At 38.8% G+C, this 22683-nt stretch overlaps 1 protein-coding gene across 1 annotated transcript in view; it reads left to right on the forward strand.

Annotated features, from left to right (window-relative positions):
* Positions 1-22683, forward strand: part of CDKAL1 (CDK5 regulatory subunit associated protein 1 like 1) — a 415443-nt gene that overhangs the window by 156732 nt on the left and 236028 nt on the right. The window contains exon 7 of the mRNA XM_054381757.1: positions 19484-19587. Coding sequence (XP_054237732.1) covers positions 19484-19587 — 104 coding nt within the window. The remainder of the gene's footprint in view (positions 1-19483; positions 19588-22683) is intronic.

Raw genomic sequence — 22683 nt, forward strand, 5'->3', positions numbered from 1 at the left:
AAGAATTTAGCTACAATGTCTGAATTGCTCTGATCTCGTGCTGTCTTAATTCAGTGACAAAGTAATCCTGAACTGTGCTTCTTTACTTTCCCTAAAGGGATTAGAGCATGATCTCCTGCCAAGAGAAATGTTGAGAGGAAAAAAAAAATTAAAAGTTCAAAGGGCTTTAAATTACTTTTTCACTAGTACATCAATACCTGCAGTTGTGACATCATTTGTGGTGTGACTCAAAGACTGGTATTAATTTCTCAGATTGTATTTTTCATTGCTTTTGTTAAATGCTGCTTGAATGGATCCTAGGAAAAGCATGTTTTTCAAGAAGAGCATATATTGTCTCCTATTCCAAGAAACGTTCAGCCCATCCTTCATTAAGTTTACTAACATATGACACTTAAGAACTACTCCAGCAAATCGTTGCTTCTTTGGCATTATTCTGCCATTCAAAATGAAATCCCAACAGCAATTCCATACTATCTGCTACTACTGCCAACTGTACCATAATACATTTTTCACTCCTCTGTTCTTAAAGTGATGGATTTTGCACCTGTTTCTTCAATGGTGCAGGTTGACGACATGTCAAAGTAAATTGTCGTCTAATCTGCATCATTCGCTTGGCTCTTTGCAGAGTTCAATCACATGCTGTTCACATGCAGTGAGGTTTTTCTATGGAGTCAGAAGGTACATATTGGTAAAGTTCTTTCCCATAGGCAAAAATCATTATGAGGCATTGTACACATTAAGCATTAGTAGCCTTGAATTCTTGCTGTGCAGTGTTTTTGTGCTATTTCTTGAGCTCTCAGTTTCTGAGAAATAATGAGTACTATTTAAGCGTGCACAAATTCCATGGCTATTCATTTTCTAGGTTGTGAAAACTTCCTCTCTTGAGTCTGCTGAATGACTTCTGCTCTGAGTTAAAAGAAAACAGTTTTTGATTGTTTCCATTTTTGCACATTTGCCTCCCTTAGGTTATTCTTCCCAGCTTCACAAATTTTAGCTTTTTTTTTCTGCATGTGAGTTTAAAATTTGCATCAAACCTCCTCCTCGCATCTTTTGATACAGTTCCTTTTGCTCCTGTATGTCTCAACTTCAGAAAATTAGCTATTTTACAGTTCACTTAGAGGATTCAAGGAGCTGACAGAAATTACTGTGCAATTCTCTGAACTCCAGTACAACTTGTAAGTTGGTGAGAAAAACAGCAGTATTCACATGCTCCAACTGCGTCATCTTATTAAAACTTTGGGCAGCTTCAGGCATATTTGTGCTTCTTCGTCACTAGGTGGCTGCCCACACTGCACAGTTTTGTTCACCCTCCTCACCCAAGAGGAAGATCATCACAATTCGCACCATCCCAAATTTTCAAGTTAAACTATGTTGGGAAAAAGTTGTTGGAGGGAAACGAGTTTGATTTTGTTTGTGTAGCTATGGTGTATAGCTTCCTGTGGCTTCTGATGATGCCTTTCAGTGCTGTTTGATTGTTTTGAAGATTGATTCAGAAACAGAGAGCTTTAACATATGGGAAGTAGATTACAGGCTAGCACACAATATTGTAAAGTGGGGTCCTGTCTGCCTTTTTGATAGATGCTTACATAGAGAAGTGGCTTTGGATCACACAACAAGCTACATGTTCTAGTCTGACTGAATAAGAGATAATTTTGAAATTATTTGCAGTTTCATCTCTCTGTACTTCTGACATCAATATGCTTTCTGAGGTTAGAGATAAATTCCACCTTGTTGAGAAGAGCGTTCGTTTGTGTCTCCTCTCTTAACGCCCACATACAGATTGCCTTAGGGAGATCTGCTCAGAATCCTGGGAAACTTTTTATTCATTTCTCAGATTACCATGAATACTGAGAAGTAATCTCATATGTTATACTTACAATTGATATTGTGTTGCCTTCAGTTCCAGATTTTTACATATTTTCCCCTCCCCCCCCCCCCCAACTAGAAAAGCAAGACAAACTAAAGAAGCCATTGTTTGGAAAAAAATGCTCTTCACTAGGCCAAACAGATCCCACATGTTTTCCTCTCTCTTTACAGAGATCATGCCTTAGCTGTAATTTTTTTTTTCCTTAAGCCCAGGAAGAAAAAAGAAGTGGTAAAATAAGCTCTTAGGCCCATATTTAGACTATAAAAAATTGTTGTGTAATTTTTTTTCAGCATGCTAGTATCTGTGGTGTTGTGCTGTGGAGTGAGACTTCTACAAGTGTTCTGTAATCCCTTCTGCTCTGATGCATATTAAGAGTGTAACATGTACAGAAGGCTTCAGTTGAATGGGCACTGAGTGCTCTGTCTAGAAAATTAAGATCAAGTATTTCTTTGTATTCTCTATGGAGCATGTTGATAATCTATAAAACTTCTGAAAGCAGAAGCTGCCATCAGTGTCTCAAGTACTGTCCCTGAAGTGTTGGTAAGTCTGATGGAGCTCCTGACTCGTCATTTCATAACAAACATGAAAGGTCTATCTGAATTGAACCTAAATATGAGTTACAGTCTGCAGTGTAGTATTAACTCCTGTATGTCATCATGTCAAGGCAGGTCCTCAGACCTCGGTTTAATCTCTTCTTTTCCCTTTGGTTTTATTTCTATTTTCAGGGACTCAACTTCTCTTGTATAGCAATAATATAAATCCAGATTAAATACCCCTGGAAGCTGTGAAGAAAAGTGGACCTGTGTGTGATCCTCTTCATTTCCTTTCTTGCAGACACAACTGCAAGTCTGGAAGCTGGTGCTTTCCTGTTTGCATGTCATCGCCAAGGAGCCAAGAAACCAGGCTGACCTGTTGATTAAGTCACTCTTACTTACAGTAGAATCTATCCTTACATACAGAGTTTAGTTGTCTTACTCTTTGGAGGTAGAGAGAGATATTTTTCTCTGCCATTGCTATTTTTGGGGTTGATTTCAGGACAGAAAAAAGGTTGCTCTTGGAGGGAGTGTGGTGCTAAGAAGTGAAAATTAATTTTTTTTCTTTTTTAACCTCTTGTAGTCGTGATTAATTATGGCGATTTATTACTCTTTTCAGAACTACTATTGATTGCTCCTTTTTGCTGAGATTTTTTATTCCACGTATCAGTAACAGTTGGAGACTTTGAGCCTTTACTCTCCATCTTGAATCCATTGAATGGAGCAAGATGGCAAAAAAGAACACTTTGTGTCACTAGGAATATGGTACAGCTTGGCCTCCAAAACCTAGTACCACCCGCTGACATTATTTTACATATTTAGGTAAAGCACAAAACTCGCTGTGAGATTATCTTAGGGTGTGAAACACTGTTGCACACATCTCATTGTCGTCTATTTAAAATGTACAAAACACATTTTTAAGGCTTGTGCCAGAAAGGTGCCCTTGTGGCAAAGGTGGCCAACAACCTCCTGGGCTGCACTCAGCAGTGTGTCTCCAGCAGATGGAGGGAGGTGATCCATGCTATCTGCTCAGCACTGGTGAAACACACCTGGAGTACTAGGTGTAGTGTTGGGCTCTGAAGTATGAGAGAGGCATAGAGACACCAGAACAGGCTCAGTGAGGGGTCTGACATTTGAGGACAGCCTAGGGAAGAATGGGGTCATCTTCTCAATGTGTATAAATACCCCATGTATGGGGAGAGTAAAAAGGACAGAGCTGGACTGTCCTCTGTGGTGCCCAGGGACAGGATAAGGAGTAATGGGCACAGATTGAAATACAAGAGGTTGTATTTAAATTTAAGGAAAAGCTTTTTTCCAAGAGAGGTGGTTAAACACTGGCATAGGTTCACCAAAGATGGTGTGGAATCTCCATGCTTGGTGAATCTCAAAATCTGCCTGGACATGGTACTCAGCAACCTGCTCTAGTTGTCTGTGCTTTGAGCAGCAAGGGCTTAGACTAGATGACTCCTAGAGGACCCTTCCCACCTTAGCCACTCTGGTTCTGAGATATTTAAATAAATATGAACAACAGCAGAAAACCCCACAATGATTTAGATATAAATGCTATGAATGTTAGTGTAGTCACTCCTGGTTGAGACCTTTGCTCCAGAGGTAACTGTTGTGGTTTGACATTTTAAAAGGCAATATCCAAAATGAAGGGTTCCCCATCCCATGCAGAATGCATCCCCATTTCCTGACTTAAAAGTATTTCCTGTGCAGTCCTGTAGGCCTATTCAGCCTCAGGAAGGAGGAACATTTATTTCTAAATTCCTTGCCTGCTAGGCAGAGTAGAATACTCCCACTGGAAATATACACCCCAAGCTTTTGTCTCTGTAACTTAGCATATTGAATTTCATCAGTTTGATTTACAAGAAGACTTCAATGCTTTTTTCTTTCTTTTTTGATTACTTTTTCTGACTTCCTCCTGCAAAACATAAGCTTTTATTTTTCCTAAAGTAACCATGTAGAGTTTAGTTTTTAGTTTGTCTTCAAAACATTGGATGAGAAGTAGCAAGAATTAGAGTTTTAGCTTTTGGGTTTTGGTTTTTTTTAGGGATTTTGTTGATGTGTGTGTAAACTTTGTGAAAAGGAGCTATTTAAGCAAAGGTCAAGTACAAAATTGTCACTCATCACATGCTTATCTAGCTTATTTTTAAACTAATACACAAGTGTCTAAGTATCACATGGTTTTTCTTGCATTGCAGACTGGTGCCAGACTTGATGTCTTTTCTGTTTTTAAGAGATAAATGTCTGGTGGTTTTTGTATTCAGTGAGTATGTTTGTGAGTCATATACACTGTAGAATGCTGCTTTGCTTCTGAAGGTCTGCAGAAGGTAGCTGGAGTCTCCACATTTTAACTTGGTATTAGGCTGAAAACTGCAGCTAGGGAATGTCGACTGAAGGGTTTGTTTAGTCATTCACATTCCTGTGTTCCTGCAGTTTGTTTTAGATGGTTTGTTAAACAGCTTACAGAGGAGTTCCCATTATTACTGCTGTAGAGATTTTTTTTTTTTTCCCCTGTAAGTTAGGACTTATTTTTTTATATTGATTTTCCCTTTCCATAACTGTACATCAGCTACTTCTCTAAATAGCAGGTACAGATAAAATCGTATGCTGATTTAATCCAACTAGTCATGTACATGTTACAGTTTTTGTCTTTTAGGAATAATTCTTTAGTAAAGCAAAATGCTTTACTAAATTGTTTTCTTTTTAATTTGCCATTGAAATAAAGAATTGTCTAAATGAAAGTTTTAAGTAATAGAGGGGGAAATGTTACAGGTTAAACTATTTGTGAAGTTTAGCTGTATAGGTTCATCACTGCTTAATGAATTAACTTACAATTCTGTAATTCACAACAACATAGTGACATCTGCTTGCCAAGCACACTATAAACATTTAAAGAAACTTTGAATTCCAACTAAAGTTTTGGTAGTAATGTCTCCACTGAGCTTGTTGAGCTTATTGTCTCATAGCTGCAGTTGGTAGGAATATAGTATTTGTTGGGGAGTCTTGCTCTGTCTGCAGCTAGTCTTGAAAGTGTTTCTTGGATATACTCAAATCCTAATCTAGCAATTTTTTTGTGGAAACAGGCTGTGTACTCCAAGTTCAGAAGTATGTGTATATGAAATCAACAAAGTCATATAGAATTTGGATTAAATGCTGTTTAGTTCCTATCCTTGTTTGTATAGGTTTCCTTCTGGTATAAATGTTCCACTCATGTACTAGTTTTACATCCTTTGCATCTGTACTGAAAGCTGAGCTACTGCAGACACTTTATTACCAGCTAATACCTAATATACACATTCTTTGTGATTCAGACATCTGCTGAAGCTCTTGCAGAGACTACTATAATGGGAATTTTAATCATTAAACTTAAACTAGGCCCTATTCTTTTATTACCTGTTAATTCTAGCAAGTTACTTACTTTACAACTGCTGCTTCTTGGAGTGGAAGCGCAGTGAGAAGGCATAGTTTGTAGAATTAGTCAAATATGGAGTGAAAGAAATAAAATTGCTCAGCTAAAACACAAAGTTTGTGAGATGCTATAAAAATATCTTGAAAAATCAAAGTAGGTGTGAAGTCATGGTACTTGCTGTGAGATATTCTTTATATACTTTGTTTCTGTAGTGGCAAAAGGGACAATCTTTTACTGTAGTATCTTTATTTTTGATTCACAATATCTCCTTTTCTGAATGTGATAGCTGTGGAGGAAGAGTTCATCCACATAATGAAAGTGGGGACCTAATTTGCACAGAACTGATTATCTCTGTTGTCATCTCTAAAATCAGAGTGTTGTGGGGGTTATTTTGGTAGTTTGGGGTTTTTTGTTGTTTTTGTTTGGTTGCTTGTATTTTTTGGTATTTTTATACTGTGCACTCTTGGCTGGCTGCTGGAGCTCCAGTGGCACTCTTGGGAATATATTGTTCATGGCTGGCTGCTGCGTATATGTGCCAAAAAATCTGCCATACTTCTTTTTAGCCTTCAAAATGCTGTGGTGTAGTTATGGTCAGCATGTATGTTACATTCTGAATGTATCTCATAACAAGTGGAACAAAAATTATTCAGCAATATCTTTCATTTAATGTACGTTTTTGTTGTACAGGCCAGACTGTCCTCCTCTGCACTGATTTTTCATCCTGTAGCTTTTCTTACCCCTGTACTTGAATGTAAGATTCCTGTGGTGCTGGAGGGATGCTGTGCTTCTTGTGTGTCTCTTACACATGTGCACACTGATCCATGCAGACCCACGTAATCCTGGAGCAGAGCAAGTCTTTGGGCTCTTGAAAGGAATAGTGTTCTTGTTGGATTCCAGCATCTCACAAAGAGATGTGATCAGCTGTGATCCAGCCTGTCCCAATACTTGACCACTGCCGTGGTAAAATGCTTTCTTCAATCTAATCACAGTTTTTTGTATTACAACTTGTGTCCATCACTTCTAATCCTATGACCTTGAACCTCCACCAGCAGCCTGAATGTGTATTCACTCTCTGCTCCCATCGGCTGTTTGTAAACAGCTGCAAGATCTCCTCAGCCAAGCAATGAGGAAGCCAGTTCTCTCAGCCTATCTTTGTGTGCCCTGTGCCTGAGCCCTCTAATTATCTTGGAGTCCTTCCTTTCTGCTTGTTTGTTATATTCTGTCAACATCTGCCTTGTTCCAGCGGGCTCAGAACAGCACAAGTGATGCAGTCTCACAAGTGCCAAAGGGCAATAACAATTTCAGTCTGTTGGTTTCATTCTTAAGAGTACAGTCCAGTTGCACAGTAGAGTGCATTTAATCTTCTTGACTATACAAGGCATACTTCTAACTCCAGTTGAATTCATTGCCCATCTGGACCTCAACGTCCTTATCTGCAAAGCTGCTTTCTAGCCAGTCCGTTCTCTCACCTACACTTCTACCTGGATTTACTCTGTTCTTGGTGTGGGGCTTCTTACTTGCTATTGTTGAACTTCATGAAGTCTCTTTTAGCCCATTTCTCCAGGCTATCAGTATCCCTCTGAATAACAACCAAACCAGGCCTCTTGCATGAAAACTGCTCCTTCCACAAAAATTTGTCTTTAGGGATTCTATGGAAGATTGTGGCAAAAGCCTGCCTGAAATCAAGGTATATGACATCTGCCCAGCACTCTCCACACAGGATCAGTCAGCTCTTTGAAGAAGGCAAGGTCAGGTCATGTCATCTTCTTCAGACACTCAGCCTTACAAGGAAAATGTCACTTTAACCCTTGTTTATAAAAGCAAACAAACATCTTATAGTATGATGTCATCAACTTTTTTGTTAAAGCATTTCTGTGGGGAAGTCCTTGGGTGGTGCTTATTGAACAAAATGATAACATTCTTTCCTACGTTGGCTTGTGGGGTCAGTTCAACAGCTGGTGTGCAGCCAGGGCAAACCCCCATCATCCAAAAAGTTCAGTGCCTTTTGAAGAACTTGAAGCTGAACAGCTGTTTCAAGTCAGCCCTTGCAGAGATAATGTGGCAGATGTGGCTGTGGAAATACGAACTAAAAAAAATCCATTTAAGTGTTGACTAAGGCCTGTAAACAACTGAATTTCTGAGCTACTTTGTGTTTTGTCTGTCCATTTCTTTTTATTGTTAGTCTTGCTTTTGATGACTAGTGCTGCCTCTTGTCGATTTTCCAGCCTGTAATGTCTAGAAGGCTGTTTAGATCCTGAATCCCCAAGAGATTCTGTGGCCTGCTTTTAATGCCCCAATTTGTGTGTTAAATGCTTTAGTCATGGTCTTTCTGATTTGATTTTTTTTTTTTTAATGACTGACCATAACTATATGAGTTGTTAATGGAATGACAAGCAACAAAAACTAAAAAGAAACAAGCAAAAAAATTCATCAACTTAAGTCTAACAAGTTAAAAGCTACTAATCTGGGTTTGTGCTTTAAAAAAAAAAAAAACAGGCAAGCTAGCAAGTTGTGTTTTTTGTCAGAGCTGGCAGTGGTTAAACTGGAAAAGTTTCAGACTCACCACAAATTTGAGCAGTTAAAGAGGAAATCAAAGCATACAAACATGGGCCAACTAGCTTGGAAGAAAGTCAGACCATTCCAGTCACTGGGACATGAGGACACTGCGGGAGAATTACAAGCACAATGGTCACCAAATGCAAGACAACAGGACAAAGTCAAGAAAATGGCAGGGGGGGAAGAAAAGAGAATATAAAAAAAGAGCTGAGGAATCATTAGAAGGGGAGAATTTTAGAGAAGTAGAACAGATGGAGAAGTGGAAGATCATTAGTAATGAAAGGCTGATTCCTGTTTTTCTGCATTACCACTGTGCTTTTAAATTCCACATAATATATTTAAACAACAACATCATAAACTAATGAAACCCAGAGAATTTATAAATGTTAGGTTACCAAATTATTCGAATAAGTTTCCCTATTTACTCAAAACCAAATACCTCAACCTAGCATTTTCTTTAAGAGGTGCAGGGGCAGTAAGGAAGGTATGTCCATGAAGATCATCTGATTGAGCCCTGTAAGGATATAAAGGGGATTAATTTACTTTTTAAAATCCCTTTGGAGACTCTCAAAGGCAAACATAAGGCTCCTGGTTTGAGTTGCTGTTTGTAAAAGAAATCGGTCATTGAATTCTTGTAACTGTATAAATCAGTCCATTAAATTGCTTGGAAAATCTCAGATTTAGGATTGGGCAATTATTTTGAAAAGTGTGGTCTTCCTTCACGTCAACAAAGCAATACCTAACAAAGAGTCTGTACTTGGAGCACGTCTGCCTCTCTTTACTGCTGCACATACAGTGTTTTTTTCAGCAATTCTAACCAATTTATCACAAGGCAGAGATGACATTTAAGAGCAACAACATAGAATTCATTGTAGATAATGCTTAGATCTTTGTCCATGTTGGAGCTTTTAACATTCCTGCTGCTGCTACAAGCAGTAGGACATTTTGGGGTAGAAAGCTTTCTCTAGACACACTCATTGGGAACAGATTCTTTCTAGATTATAAATGGAGAGTTTGTTTTTACTCTGCATTTATTTCCACTATTTTGCCCAGACAATTCGGATACACTTTCCCACAGACGTTTTACAAATGCTTTTTTGGAAATTGGTCTGATGGCAATCTTAGATAAATTCTAATTTAAGCCTGGTAGTTTCAGTGCTGCTGAAATGTAACTTTTTTTTTCCCCCCCCTCCCCCCAGGATGTTTTGACCAGTACAAAAACAATACCTTTTATCCCAAGAATCTTGTGTGGTACCTGCTGTATGTTACAGAATTAACTGCAGCATAATGTTTCCTGTGAGATTTCACCACTCTAAAAGGGTCTTGTCCCAAAAGCCATTCAGGAAGTAAAAACAATAGCTCTTATCACAGGCAGTGGGCTACTTTTCAAACATGTTTTCTGTCTGGGTGATTCAGGAGCAGCTAATGTTGTGAAGTTGCATGGTAAATTAAGTGGATTGCTTATAGAGAGACGTTTGACTCACTTCTCCTCCTGCTCATGGAGATCTGCTGAAATTCTCCATTCCTGAAACCGAACTTCAGATGTGCTTATTTTCTTCCCTCCCACTACATAGAAATCACAGTTTTAAAAAAATCCTGAGTTGTTTGTTAAAAAAAACCCAACAACTTTGAAAGCTTTTTTTGAATTTAAATCTTTTTTAGAGGTTAAGCAATTGTTCATTACAAACCCAGTTAGGTTTTGCAACACATTCTGTGTAAGTTACGCTGTCAGCTGCCCGCAGTAGAGTTCTTACAATAAAATTTTACTATTTGATGATTTAAAATACTAAGGCATTTGTCAAATAACTGCTTTCTAAAACTCTATAAAGTACAGCAAGTCTCTGCAAACCCTTGACTTGGAGGTCATTTTGCAGTCACTACTGTTCATTAGGAGGGATTTGGGAATGGTAGTTGCTTATTCGTGCTGAAATAGTGATGAAATAGGCATTCTTCAACTGAGTCTCTGGGATTAGCTGTGAGCAGATTTCTAAGACAGTATCTTTTCTATCTCAGGGTTTTCTGCAATTACTCTTTGTTTCTCTCACCTCCATTACTTCTATTTGACTGAGACCAGGAGTCATCATCTTCCAAATATCATTGTTCTGTATGAAGTGTTGAAAGAATTGATTACTTGTAGTTACAATGCTGTGGCATTTTCTGTGCTTGTGCAACCACAGAACCTAATTTATCTACCTGTGCTAGTTCAGCTGAGTCACTTTCTTGATATTAATAACTGTCATTGTCAGCCCCCATAGTTGTGGTGTGTGTAGCCAAGCAGGTATTTGGAAATGCTTCTAAAATAATTTATGTCTCTCTGAATCATTGAGCTGTAGTTTGAGTTGCAGGAGGAAACCTAAACATTGCAGTTTCAGCGAGCATCCAGTAATGCACCATTTTGAGTCATAGAGGATCTATGCAGCGTAGCAGTGGAAGGTTTTCTCTTGTAATATCCATTTAAAATGGCTGAATGAATTAATGCAAACAATCACAGAACCTTGTAGCAGAATGATTAATCGAGAAATTCTTTAGGCAAACTCTAGAAAGTGCCACTGATGCACTTTATTTTACTGATGTTGAATCATTGGTCTTAAATGGAGCAAGTTGTATGTATGATGATATAACTACATAGCTGTGACCTTTGAATCACCTGCACTTGACTCTAGGAATTCAGTTTCACGAAATGCAAATATTTAAAGTACAAAATTAAATTGTATTATAGCTTATCAAACTAACTGAGCTGCCGTCTGTCCAAATTCCTTTTGATTGGTAGCTAGTGAGACATTACCAAATAAAACACTGGCTTCAAGGGGCTTTGGAAGGAAAGAATTAGAATGCACTTCGTTCCCATTTTGCTTGCAGAATCAGAGTGGCATCCCATAGTTGCACTCTGAGAAAAGTGTGCACAGTCCCATACATGTGATAGTGTTTCTTGAAGGGTCAGCTTTTTTTCTGCTAAAACTTTTTTGAGAGGCTTTTATCCTTTTACGTTGGCATTGCAATTTCAGAGCAGTTTCTAAAATAGCTGACTACAAAGATAATTTCAGAGAATGCCTGCTTTTATCCTATAAACAAATGTTGTAACATCAAGTACATTTATGTAGCATAGCCCCAGTAACTGGTGTCCAAGCGGAGTCTGAACAAGCTGGGATTCTAGAAATAGTATTTATGTAGTAGTGTGATTTGCTGCTTAGACTAATGAGCCTTCATGAGACAAATGTTGTTGATGATTCAAAAATATTTTAAATTCTGATTTTTTTTTTTCCCCAAATGAAAACAAATTCCCCTGCCCAAAATTTTTACACAAAATTTTCTTCCCTGTTGTGATGGGTTGAAAAGCTTTATTGTAAAATGTGCAAATTTCAAGCAAAAGAACTGTTTTCTGAAAACAAGTCAGTATTAACCATGACTTGTTGGATTTTGGGAGGGTTTTGTTGGGTTTTTGGTGTTGTATTTTGGTTTTTCTTTGTGTGGTTTTTTGTTTTGTTTTGTTTTTGTTTTTGTTTTTTTCTAAATTTTTTCCCCCGATCCATTGCAGGTAAGTTTGTCAGAATTTGGAAACTTTGGAAGTACAAAGTAGCATTTTAGAGGTGAAATATCAAGAAATATTAATAGCATTTGATTCTCTAAATATAATATTATCTTTACCTATAAATATGGCATAAATGCTGCTGTTAGGTTTACAAAACTTTGCATTCTAAGGGAAAAAGAGTTGAAGAATTGTAGTAGATCTTGTTTACTAAGTTGTGGCAAATACTTGTCTGCTGGGGGTACATATTCCTTGTGTTTCTTTTGCTCAGTCAAGCCTGTAAAAGGAATTTTCTCTTTACTCACAGCAGAGAACATTTTAATCAAAATTACATTCGATAGAAATTCTAAAAGTTTCTCACAAAAGCCTAAATCTCTTCTGTAAATGTATTTTTGAAATAGGGAAATCATGCTCCCCTTTCAGGAAAACCACAGTTTGCTAATAGAAATTATTCTCAGGCTGGAATTATTGAGGCCTTTTAAGCCTGATGGTAGGTGCAAAGAGATGCTGTGGGTGACTGTGATGAGCAAGCTTTCTATATTTGTACTGATGTGATGTTCCAGTCATGTTGGGAGCACTGCACTACTGGCAGAAATTTCAGGTTGGCTTGTTTTAAAAGGCTAAACATCATAAAATCTTGAATTTGTAGAACTAGTCAGATCTCTTGTGATTACTGATATTTTGCTTTGTTTCTGCAAATTTCTAATTTGGAAAAAGGCCACTTTAGGATTGAGTTTTGGTTAGAGTCTTTTTATGTTGTTTTTGGGGATTGGTTTTGGTTTGGCGTGCCTTTTTTTTCCCCCCCTCTTTACCAGCTAATTAAATTGATGCTAAACAAGAATATGCTGGATTATTCAGGAAACTAAGGGAGAAATTACACCCTTCTTCCCCAAAATTAGCTACCTGCAGAGCACAGGGATCTTCTGTCATAGGACATTGTTGCAGCTGCTCAGCTCTCCCATCTTGCTCATAGATGTCTGGTCTTGGTCAATCACAATGTGAGCATCTAGCACACTAATGGCACATTGTAGTTTGTAATTGAGCTGTTTTCTGATCCTTGAATGAAACATGTTTCATATCTGAGGGTGGAATCCATCTTTATCAACCTTGGTGGCACAATGTCCCGTGAGAGGAACCAGGAGTTTGTTCCTCATGTGTACTCTCTTATCTGCTGCTGAAATCCACTGATTAGTTCCACTGAAGGGAAGTCTTTATTTGTCTGCTGTGTCATAAGTATTCTTACTCATAATTAGTTCCCTCTGTGAGGGGTAGCCTTTCATGTTAAGTGTCCTTTTTATGCAGAATATTACTGTATTGAAAATTAAGAGTCTGCTTAATCTAATGTGCAATATCAACACGCTCTAGCTAAACAATGTGAAGACCACCATTTCTTATCTCTACAACAAAATTTCAAGCACTTAACCAAAATGTTGATGATGTTCATTTTGGTTACATGTTCAAAAAGTTTTTAATTAGCCACATGGTAGTAATTTATCTCTGGATAATATTTTACCTTGCTGTAAAATAGTTCTGTGTATTGGACACAGAGCTGATTAAAGGTTAATAATTCAAAGCAAAAGGTTAATAATTCCAAGTACCTTAATCAGTTTAGTGTATTGGAAAACCAGGACTTAGTGTTTTTTGTTCTGTAATCACAACAAAATTTATCCAAAATGTGTTGTTGGTTATTACAAACACAATGAGTATTAATAACTGTTTCTGTAAATATCTGTAATTTCTTTGTGGAAAAAGCTTTGACCTGTATTAATACAAACTAACATTTATAAACCAACTTCAAATGCTTGAAGAAAGCTTCCAGTTTAACACAAAGCAAATATTCTTTGTCACTACTGTTGCATGTTGGCTTTTTAGTCCCCTGTTTTGAGCTTTAGCTGTGATAATGGCTGATTTTTAAGGAGATATTTACCTACTGGGCTGGTTTTAGGTGATCCACTTGCAGATGAATGCCACTTAGTAAGAGGCAGTGCTCAGATTTGGAGTTCCCCAAAGCCTTTTTCCTGTTTGTGGTCTCAGTATGTGGCAGCATGCACATATGAATAATTTGTTATGCTGGAAACTTGGAACAGAGGCTGGTTTACTAGGGAAAAAACAGCTTCAGATGCTTTATTATACTTATTCTTTGGTTTAAATTTACAATTTCAAGATAATTTTAAAATCCATGAAAAATAGTTCAGCATTTTTACATGTATTTGAAATCTATATACTTTTTGTTGGTTAGATATATCCTGAAAGGTAATTTTTCCCCCCAAGTTGGAATTCAGGAATATGGTATAAATAGGATTTAAAAATTTTCTCTTTTTTTGTTTGCTTTTTAAAGCTGTTCATTTTTTTATGTTACATTGAACTCTGCCTCTTTTTGTTTTGGTGTTTGTTTGTTGTTGTTTTTTTAATATAATCTCTTGAAGAAACAGAAAAGTAATATATTTAGGAATTCCACAATATTTTTCACTTATAGTGGGAATAAGTTAATTGATATAGCAAAACCCCAAAAGATGTCTGCCTCTAAATCCCAACTTCCACCTTCTACTTCAAAATAAATCAACAGCCCCCTGAAGCTGTACTTGAAGACCATAGTAATAAAGTTCTTCAGAGCAATCCCACAAAATACAGTAAATATTTGGAGAATAATTTCCTTTTCTTTCTGCTTCTTGCTGCACATTTCCATTCTCTCTTTCTGAACAAGTTTATGCAGTACCACAGAAAACCTGCTGCTCCCATACTTCTTCAGGTAGCACAGGACTTATTTTGTAAGAATATTTGCCCAGAAGGCAACTCTGAAGTTGCAGGAGAAACTAATTTACTGGCAACTAGGCCTTATAAAAAAGGAATGTTGTTTGAAGATATGAAACTTATCCACAGGGCTTGGAGATTAGTAATTTGAGTGTTGAGTACTCTTGGCATTTAGTACTCTCAGTGTAGAGCTTTTCGAATACTACTGCTCAAACAGTGAGTAGTAGTGAGAAATGTGTATGATTTATGCATAAATTGCAGTAAGAGTCATAGAATCATTAAGGTTGGAAAAGACCTTTAAGTTTGAGCTCAACCATAACCCAGCTGCTGTGATCACTAAACCGTATCCTGAAGCACCACATCTACATGCTTCTTGAACGCCTCCAGGGATGGTGACTCTACCATCTCCCTGGGCAGCCTGTTCCAATGCCTCACCACTCTTCCAGTAAAGAAATTTTTCCTAAGAGCTAATCTAAACCTCTCCCATCACAACTTAAGCCCATTTCCTTTCATCCTATCAGTAGTTACGTGGGGGACTTAACAATCCCTAACCTCACTACAGAGGTTATAGTATATATATCAAGAATCAAGAAGGTTGGAAGAGACCTCAAGGATCATCGAGTCCAACCTGTCACCCTACACCTCATGACTATCTAAACCATGGCACCAAGTGCCACGTCCAATCCCCTCTTGAACACCTCCAGGGATGGTGACTCCACCACCTCCCTGGGCAGCCCATTCCAATGGCCAACCACTCTCTCTGTGAAGAACTTTCTCCTCACCTCCAGCCTAAACCTCCCCTGGCGCAGCTTGAGACTGTGTCCTCTTGTTCTGGTGCTGCTTGCCTGGGAGAAGAGACCAACCCCCTCCTGGCTACAACCTCCCTTCAGGTAGTTGTAGACAGCAATATAGAGGTTATAACCCCTACAGAGGTTATAGTAGAGAGCAGTAGAGCAGTAAGATTTCCCCTTAGCTTTCTCTTCTCCAGACTAAAGCACGCCAACTGCCTCCACCTCTCCTCATATGGCGTACTCTCCAAACCACACACCAGCCTTGTTGCTTTTCCTGGACACACTCCAGGACCTCAATGACTTTCCTATACTGTGGTGCCCAGAACTGAACCCAGTACTCAAGCTGTGTCCTCACCAGGGCTGAGTACAGGGGCACAATCAGTTCCTTACTCATGCTGGGCACACTGGTTTTGATACAGGCTAGGATGCCATTGGCCTTCTTGGCCACCTGAGCACCCTGCTGGCTCATGTCCAGCTGGCTGTCCACCAACACCTCCAGATCATGTTCCATCAGGCTGCTTTCCAGCCACTCTTCCCCAAGCCTGCAGTGTTGCTTCTGGTTGTTGTGACCAAAGTACAGGACCCAGCACTTGGTCGTGTTAAACCTCATCCCATGGGCCTCAGCCCACCCATCTAACCCATCCAGATCTCTCTTCAGTGCCTTCCTACCCTCGAGCAGATCAAGACTCCTGCTCAATGTAGTGTCATCTACAAACTTGCTGAGGGTGCACTCAATCCTTTCATCCAGGTCATTGATAAAGATACTAAACACAATTGGCCCCAATACTAAGCCCTTGGGGACACCACTTGTGACTGGCTGCTAACTGCATTTAACTCCATTTATGACAACTCTTTGGACCCAGCCATCCATCCAGTTCTTAATCCAGCAAAGAGTGCATCTGTCTATGCCGTGGGCCACAAGTTTCTCAAGGAGAATGCTGTGAGAGATGGTGTCAAAGGCTTTACTAAAGTCCAGGTAGACAGCATCCACAGCCTTTCCCTCATCCACTAGGCAAATCACCTGGTCATAGAAGATCAGATTGGTCAAGCAGAACCTTTACGAACCCATGCTGGCTGTGCCTGATCCCACTGTTATCCTGCACTTGCCATTTGAGCACATCCAAGATGAACCACTCTGTAATCTTCCCTGGCTATGAGGTCAGGCTGACAGGTCTGTAGTTCCCTGTATCTTTCTTTCAACCCTCTTTGTAAATTGGTGTCATGGAGAGGAAGAGGGGACATGCTGTTTTTTATAAGTGTATGATACAGGGCTTTTTATGTTAAGGAATCAGAAAAATTCTATGTGAGTAGCAAAAATAAACCTTTTTGCTGTACATCAGTACCAGTTTAGATTCTAGCTCTATTTAGATTTATTACACAAGAATAAATTTCAAAATCTCTTTTAAAACTATAAAATGATAGTTTTTATGAGTCTTATGATGAAGTGACACATCTTGAAGAAGGTCTACAAAAACAATTGCTTTCATGCAAGAATAGAGTTCATATCACAAAAATAAACAGTGCTAAGCTTTTCATTGAAACTCCCTTCTACACCAAATTTATAATAAATCAGACTTTTCAATTTGAAGTAAAGGATGAAAGTTTGCTGGGTTTTTTCCTCCCCAGATCCTGGCTTAAATGTGACTTTAATAAATTTACTTCATTCCAATAAATAAAATCTTGATGCATCCCTCTTACTGATGGCTGACAAATTTCTCTTTTGAGAGTAAAAAGGCTGCTGTTAAAGTAACCTTGGGTCATGGGGCAGGATTGTTGCAAATTCAATCTCTCTCCTTGGTGACCTCAGAAGGCTGACAAAATAGCTGACAATGTTATTTTCTTGGAAAAAAAATGAAAATTAGTACAATTATCATCAATGTAAACCACACCTTCGTGCCTTGGTTGTATGAGAGCACGTATGTCTGCTGTGAAACTGATTTTATGTTACCATGAAACATAAGCAAAATTAAAAATAAAAAGTAAAAAATCACAGAATTAAAACCAACTCAGAAAACGCCCAAACTAAAATCTGAGAGGAGAGGCTGGAGCTTCCCCATGCTGGTCTCAGCTGGTTCCATCTGGCTGGGGGCATGATGTGCATAGAAGTCTCTGGAGTGAAGGAGTGAAGCTAAGCCTGGGAACAGGGGGAGGAAAGACTTTGGTCTTTTTGTTTCTCAGTACCTGAATTTTTAATTAAGTTTTTATTTTGCCTGATGATCAGTTAATTTTCCAAAATTGGGTCTGTTTTGTCTACATGATCTAAACCTTTCAGCTCCCTTCTTCCCCTGCTCCCCGAGTCCTGCTGAGGAGGAGGGAGTCTGGCTGTTAGCTCCCACCCCCAAACACCCCATGCCCGGCTGCTGAAGGCTCTTTAGGACATGACAATATGCATCGCCAAACCATAATGCTATTTTTGGGTAACTGTGTGGAAGAAAGCTGGTTTAACTTAGTGAATGATGTTGAGAGGAAGGAGTGTGACCGTGGGATGACTAGATAGGAGCCTGCTTAGGAATGAAGTGTTGGGTTGGATGGAGAGATTTGCTTTAAAAACAAATAAACAACCTAAACCCAACCACACAAAACAATAACCGTTACCAACATACCAAAAAAAAAACGTGCAATAAAACTGCAAGCAAACACACACAAAACGAAAATAAAGGAAAAAATTAGAAAACAAGGAGACATACTTTGCAACCCTGGAAGAGTTGGAGGACTTTGAAAGAGTCATGGATAAGAAGCAGGGAGAGACAAGCGCTCCTTGGTCTGTGAGGGGGAGCACTTTGCAGCATACTTAAATGGCCAGTGACCTGATATAAAACGTTTTAATTTGATAAATAGGTTGCACAGTGAAAGCATAACCAATTCAAATTCAAATGCTGCTCTTGTAAGCATGCTTTAGAACTGGCACAATGAAAGGCTTTTGATTTGCACAAGAAAGGTGAGATACATAAAAATGATTCACATCTGATGTGTGGGTTGTCTTTGGGTGGGAATGAATCACTAATTTGGAACAGGTGTAAAAGGTTCAGATTTAGATTTTTTTTTTTTTTTACCCCCTATATTTTTAATAGACGATTATATATTTTACTGAATGGCAACTTATTTCATATACATTTTTAGTTCTTAATAGAAGAGCTTCATTGTTGCAGTTAAGCAGTATCTTTTAGGTCTTGGATCTAAAATGGACACGGAAACTGGTGTTTGGATCTGATAGCTGGAAAAATAATGCACGTAAATAAGATGATACACAGTTCTCATCATTCAGTCTAGGTTGAGAGAATCACAAACTATGTAGATGTCCTCTGGCAGAAAGTCAGGTTGTGTTGATAGAGAAGGTCACAGGTGCAGTGGACAGGAGGGTACCTGAGAAAATGTTCTGTGCAGTGTTCTGTACTTTGTGATGCACTGCTTGTGCAAACAAGGTATAAGAGTGCTTGGTTTTGTTTGTTTTGGTCTTTCCATCCTTTTACTTTGAATCAGTCTGCCTTTATTATGTTGTCAGGAAGAAAAGGCAGTGACATAATTCCTTCAGTTTCTTAGTGGAGTTTTTTCCATCAGTTGGAAAATCATCTAGTTGATGAATCTGTCTTATATTATTGGTTTTGTTTACACAAGCCACACGGAAAAGGGAAAAATAACTGCAATATGTTGTCAAGAATACACACTATTTTTAAAATCTATTTTTGGTATTTCAGGACCTTTTTCATTTATATTCAGGTTGGACTTTTCATGTAATAGCGATACTGGAAGCCTGGACATTCACCTTTAGTAATGAGCAATTATTAACCCAGTAAGAGCTTTCTAAAAATAGGTAAATTCTCACACTTGAATTTTGTATGTGGTTTCCACTGTTAGTTTTTCAACCTGAAGAAGGTAAGAGGACAAAATAAATTTCAAACTATTTTATTGATTTTTTTGAAACAGTACTACTATTTTTCTGGTCATAGGTGTAGAAGCTCGTTTTTCTATCTGTACTTAATAAATATAGCTGTTCATAGAAAAACTGTTTTGGCTAGAAACTCAGTAATTTTGTTTTCTAAACAGGTGTCTCAATGCATGTACCTATTGCAAAACAAAGCATGCCAGAGGAGATCTAGCAAGTTATCCAATTGAAGAGCTAGTGGACAGAGCCAAACAATCTTTTCAAGGTAAGGAGTTTTAGCTCTACAATAGAAGTCAGCCTCTGAAGTGTACCAAATCTTATTTCCACAGATAATACATATATGGTTCTGTTACAATATTGATGTTCTTACTAGTTACAGCTGTGTCTGGTGGTGCCTGTTTGGTAGCAAGCCATGGTTTTATGTTGTGCACAACACGTAGCCCTACCATGAAGAGTGTTTCATGTTGATTTTAGGATTGCTAAAGTGAAGTTCCAAACAAGCACTTTTTCTTGAAGTTGTGGAGTCTGTAATGTTTCCTCATTTTACTCTTACCTCTGCTTTCTTAAAGGGTAAGACTGTGTAACAGGTTAAAGCAAACCTGCCTGTTTCCCCCAACAGAGAAGTGAGGGAAAAGTAACACAAAAAAGACCCCAGGTTGAGATAAAGAGATCTGAGATAAAAAGTTTTGCTGAGCAAAACAGATAATAACAACACAACGTGCAATCACCTTAGCTAATAATATAATGTGTGATTGATTACCTTAGCTTAGCCTGTTTGCAGAAACAGAAGTGCAGCATTAAGCAGGAATGCAGTAGTATAAAGCACAAAACCAGGGAGCTGGCCAGTTCCTACACAGCTAGCCCATTGCTACACATCTCACCACCCTTCCTGCAGATCAAAGAGCCAACCCACAAAACCTGGAACCCGAAAGCAGCAACTGGAACAGGAAGCCTCTAACGTTACAGTATGAACTTCAAGCCTTATAATACTTTGCTCCAACCAACACTTTCATTTTGAAGCTGGCATGGTTTTGAATAATAGCAACAAATATTCAACTTAACCCATGATGGACAGTACTTCACTCCCCAGTAAAAGGCAATTTCATGAACCTCCCTGGGATTCTTAAAACCCTGTTTAAGGGTACCTGGCTTTTTCTGGTAATGACTTTTCCTGGGGGAGTTCTGGGACAATTCTGAGAGCCATACAAAGCTTAGCAGGTTTTAAGTTCAATAAGTTACTTGTAAGTTCACATGGATCCAATCAGACATCAAAAGTTTTTCCTGCAGTATAGTCCTGTGTCAATATCTGCCCCCAACTCTTACATGTCCACTAGTTATGATAGCTTTGTTGTACCCTAATATTTGTTCTTTATATCTAAATTTTGTCTCTTTCAAAAATAAAAAATTGATGCCAGTGTTAATTTCTGCAGCTATGTTGTAGGATTAATTGTATATTAAAAAAATACTGAGGTAATTGAAGTGTAGCATCTCCTCCCATCCATCAAATACTACGCATGTCAAATAGTACGTGCATCAAGTTTCAAGTGTTGCAACTGTTCCAGTAAGAAGTAGGTCTCCAGTGATTCAGTGTGTTTTTAAATAATTTGTGGAGTCCCTCAGGGCCCATGACAACCTCATGAGGTCCAAAAAGACCAAATGCAAGGGCCTACCTCTGGGTCGGGGCAATCCCAAGCACCGATATAGGATGGGCAGTGAGTGGCTTGAGACCAGCCCTGAAGAAAGGGACTTGGGGGTTCTGGTGGATGAGAAGCTCAACGTGAGCCACCAGTGAGCACTTGGAGCCCGTAAAGCCAATCACATCCTGGGCTGCATCAAGAGAAGCATAGCCAGCAGGTCAAGGGAGGTGATTCTCCCCTTCTACTCCACTCTGGTGAGAGACCCCACCTCAAGTACTGCATCCAGTTCTGGAGCCTCTGTTACAAGAAGGATCTGGAGGTTCTGGAACGTGTCCAAAGAAGGGCCACAAGGGTGATCAGAGGGCTGGAGCACCTCTCCTATGAGGACAGACTGAAAGAGTTGGGGCTGTTCAGTCTGGAGAAGAGAAGGCTCCGAGGTGACCTTATTGTGGCCTTCCAGTATCTGAAGGGGGCCTACAAGAAAGCTGGGGAGGGACTTTTTAGGATGTCAGGTAGCGATAGGACTAGGGGCAATGGAGCAAAACTAGAAGTGGGTGGGTTCAGATTGGATGTTAGGAAGAAGTTTTGCACCATGAGGGTGGTGAGACACTGGAACAGGTTGCCCAGGGAGGTGGTAGAAGCCTCATCCCTGGAGGTTTTTAAGTCCAGGCTGGATGTGTCTGCTCTAGTGTAAGGTGTCCCTGCCCATGGCAGGGGTTGCCATGTCCAGGGGGGGTTGGAACTAGATGATCCTTAAGGTCCCTTCCAACCCTAACAGTTCTATGATTCTATGTTGTTTTCCTTTCAGCCAGGTGTAACCCTGTCTTATGAATATATGAGAATATATTATGAGTAGCTGTTGAAATGTTCTAAAGAAATCTTAATTCATCAAGGGAACACGATGAAGGTATGGGAAATACAATCAGGATTATGGTCTTGTTTAGGTTAAGTGTTTAAATTTTATTTAGATGTATATATGAAAATAAATAATTCAGACTTGTCTGTTTTGTTATGGTTGTATCAGTGTGCCATAAAGTCCATGTTAAATTAACATAATGATGTATTTGCTTGACACAACAAGAAAGAAAACTCGAGTTTTGTCTTCGCAGACAATAAATGGGACGCTTTGGGAAGTATTTTGAACTTCAAGTATTTTACATTTGGATTGAAAATTCAGTAATTCATTTTGTCAGGTGTGCTGTGGCCTTTATTATAAATATCGACTCTTTCAAAATAACTTGATTTCTAATGGAAAACCTTGCCCTTAAGCTATTGTTTTGAAATTTCTTGAAGAAATGCTATGACAATTCTCACAGAAGGCATCTCCTGGGAATTCTCTTGTTATTTGGCCTTATGCTAGTACCTCTGTTAGAGGACGTAAGGAAAGAAGCAAGCACTGAGTTGTGAAATGACAGGCTTTGCCTCCAACTTGCACATGCTTAGAAACAGGCGTAAAATAATCAAGATACTTAGTTTGCAGTGTATGGAGAATGTATTGCTGCAGCTGGACTGCAGTGAAAGACTTTAACAATTCTGTCTTTATTAAAGGCTTTGCTGAGTTACTGATCCACTGTTTTTTCACAAAGAATCTCAGAACGTTAGGGATTAGAAGGGACCTCAAAAGATCATCTAGTCCATCTGCCCTGCCAGAGGAGGATCACCTAGAGTATGTCTAGGAACCTGCCTGGATGCAGGAATGTTTTGAATGTCTCCAGAGATGGAGA

This window comes from Indicator indicator, chromosome 6 (genome assembly GCF_027791375.1).
Source record: "Indicator indicator isolate 239-I01 chromosome 6, UM_Iind_1.1, whole genome shotgun sequence".
In the NCBI taxonomy this organism is placed as follows: Eukaryota; Metazoa; Chordata; class Aves; order Piciformes; family Indicatoridae; genus Indicator; species Indicator indicator.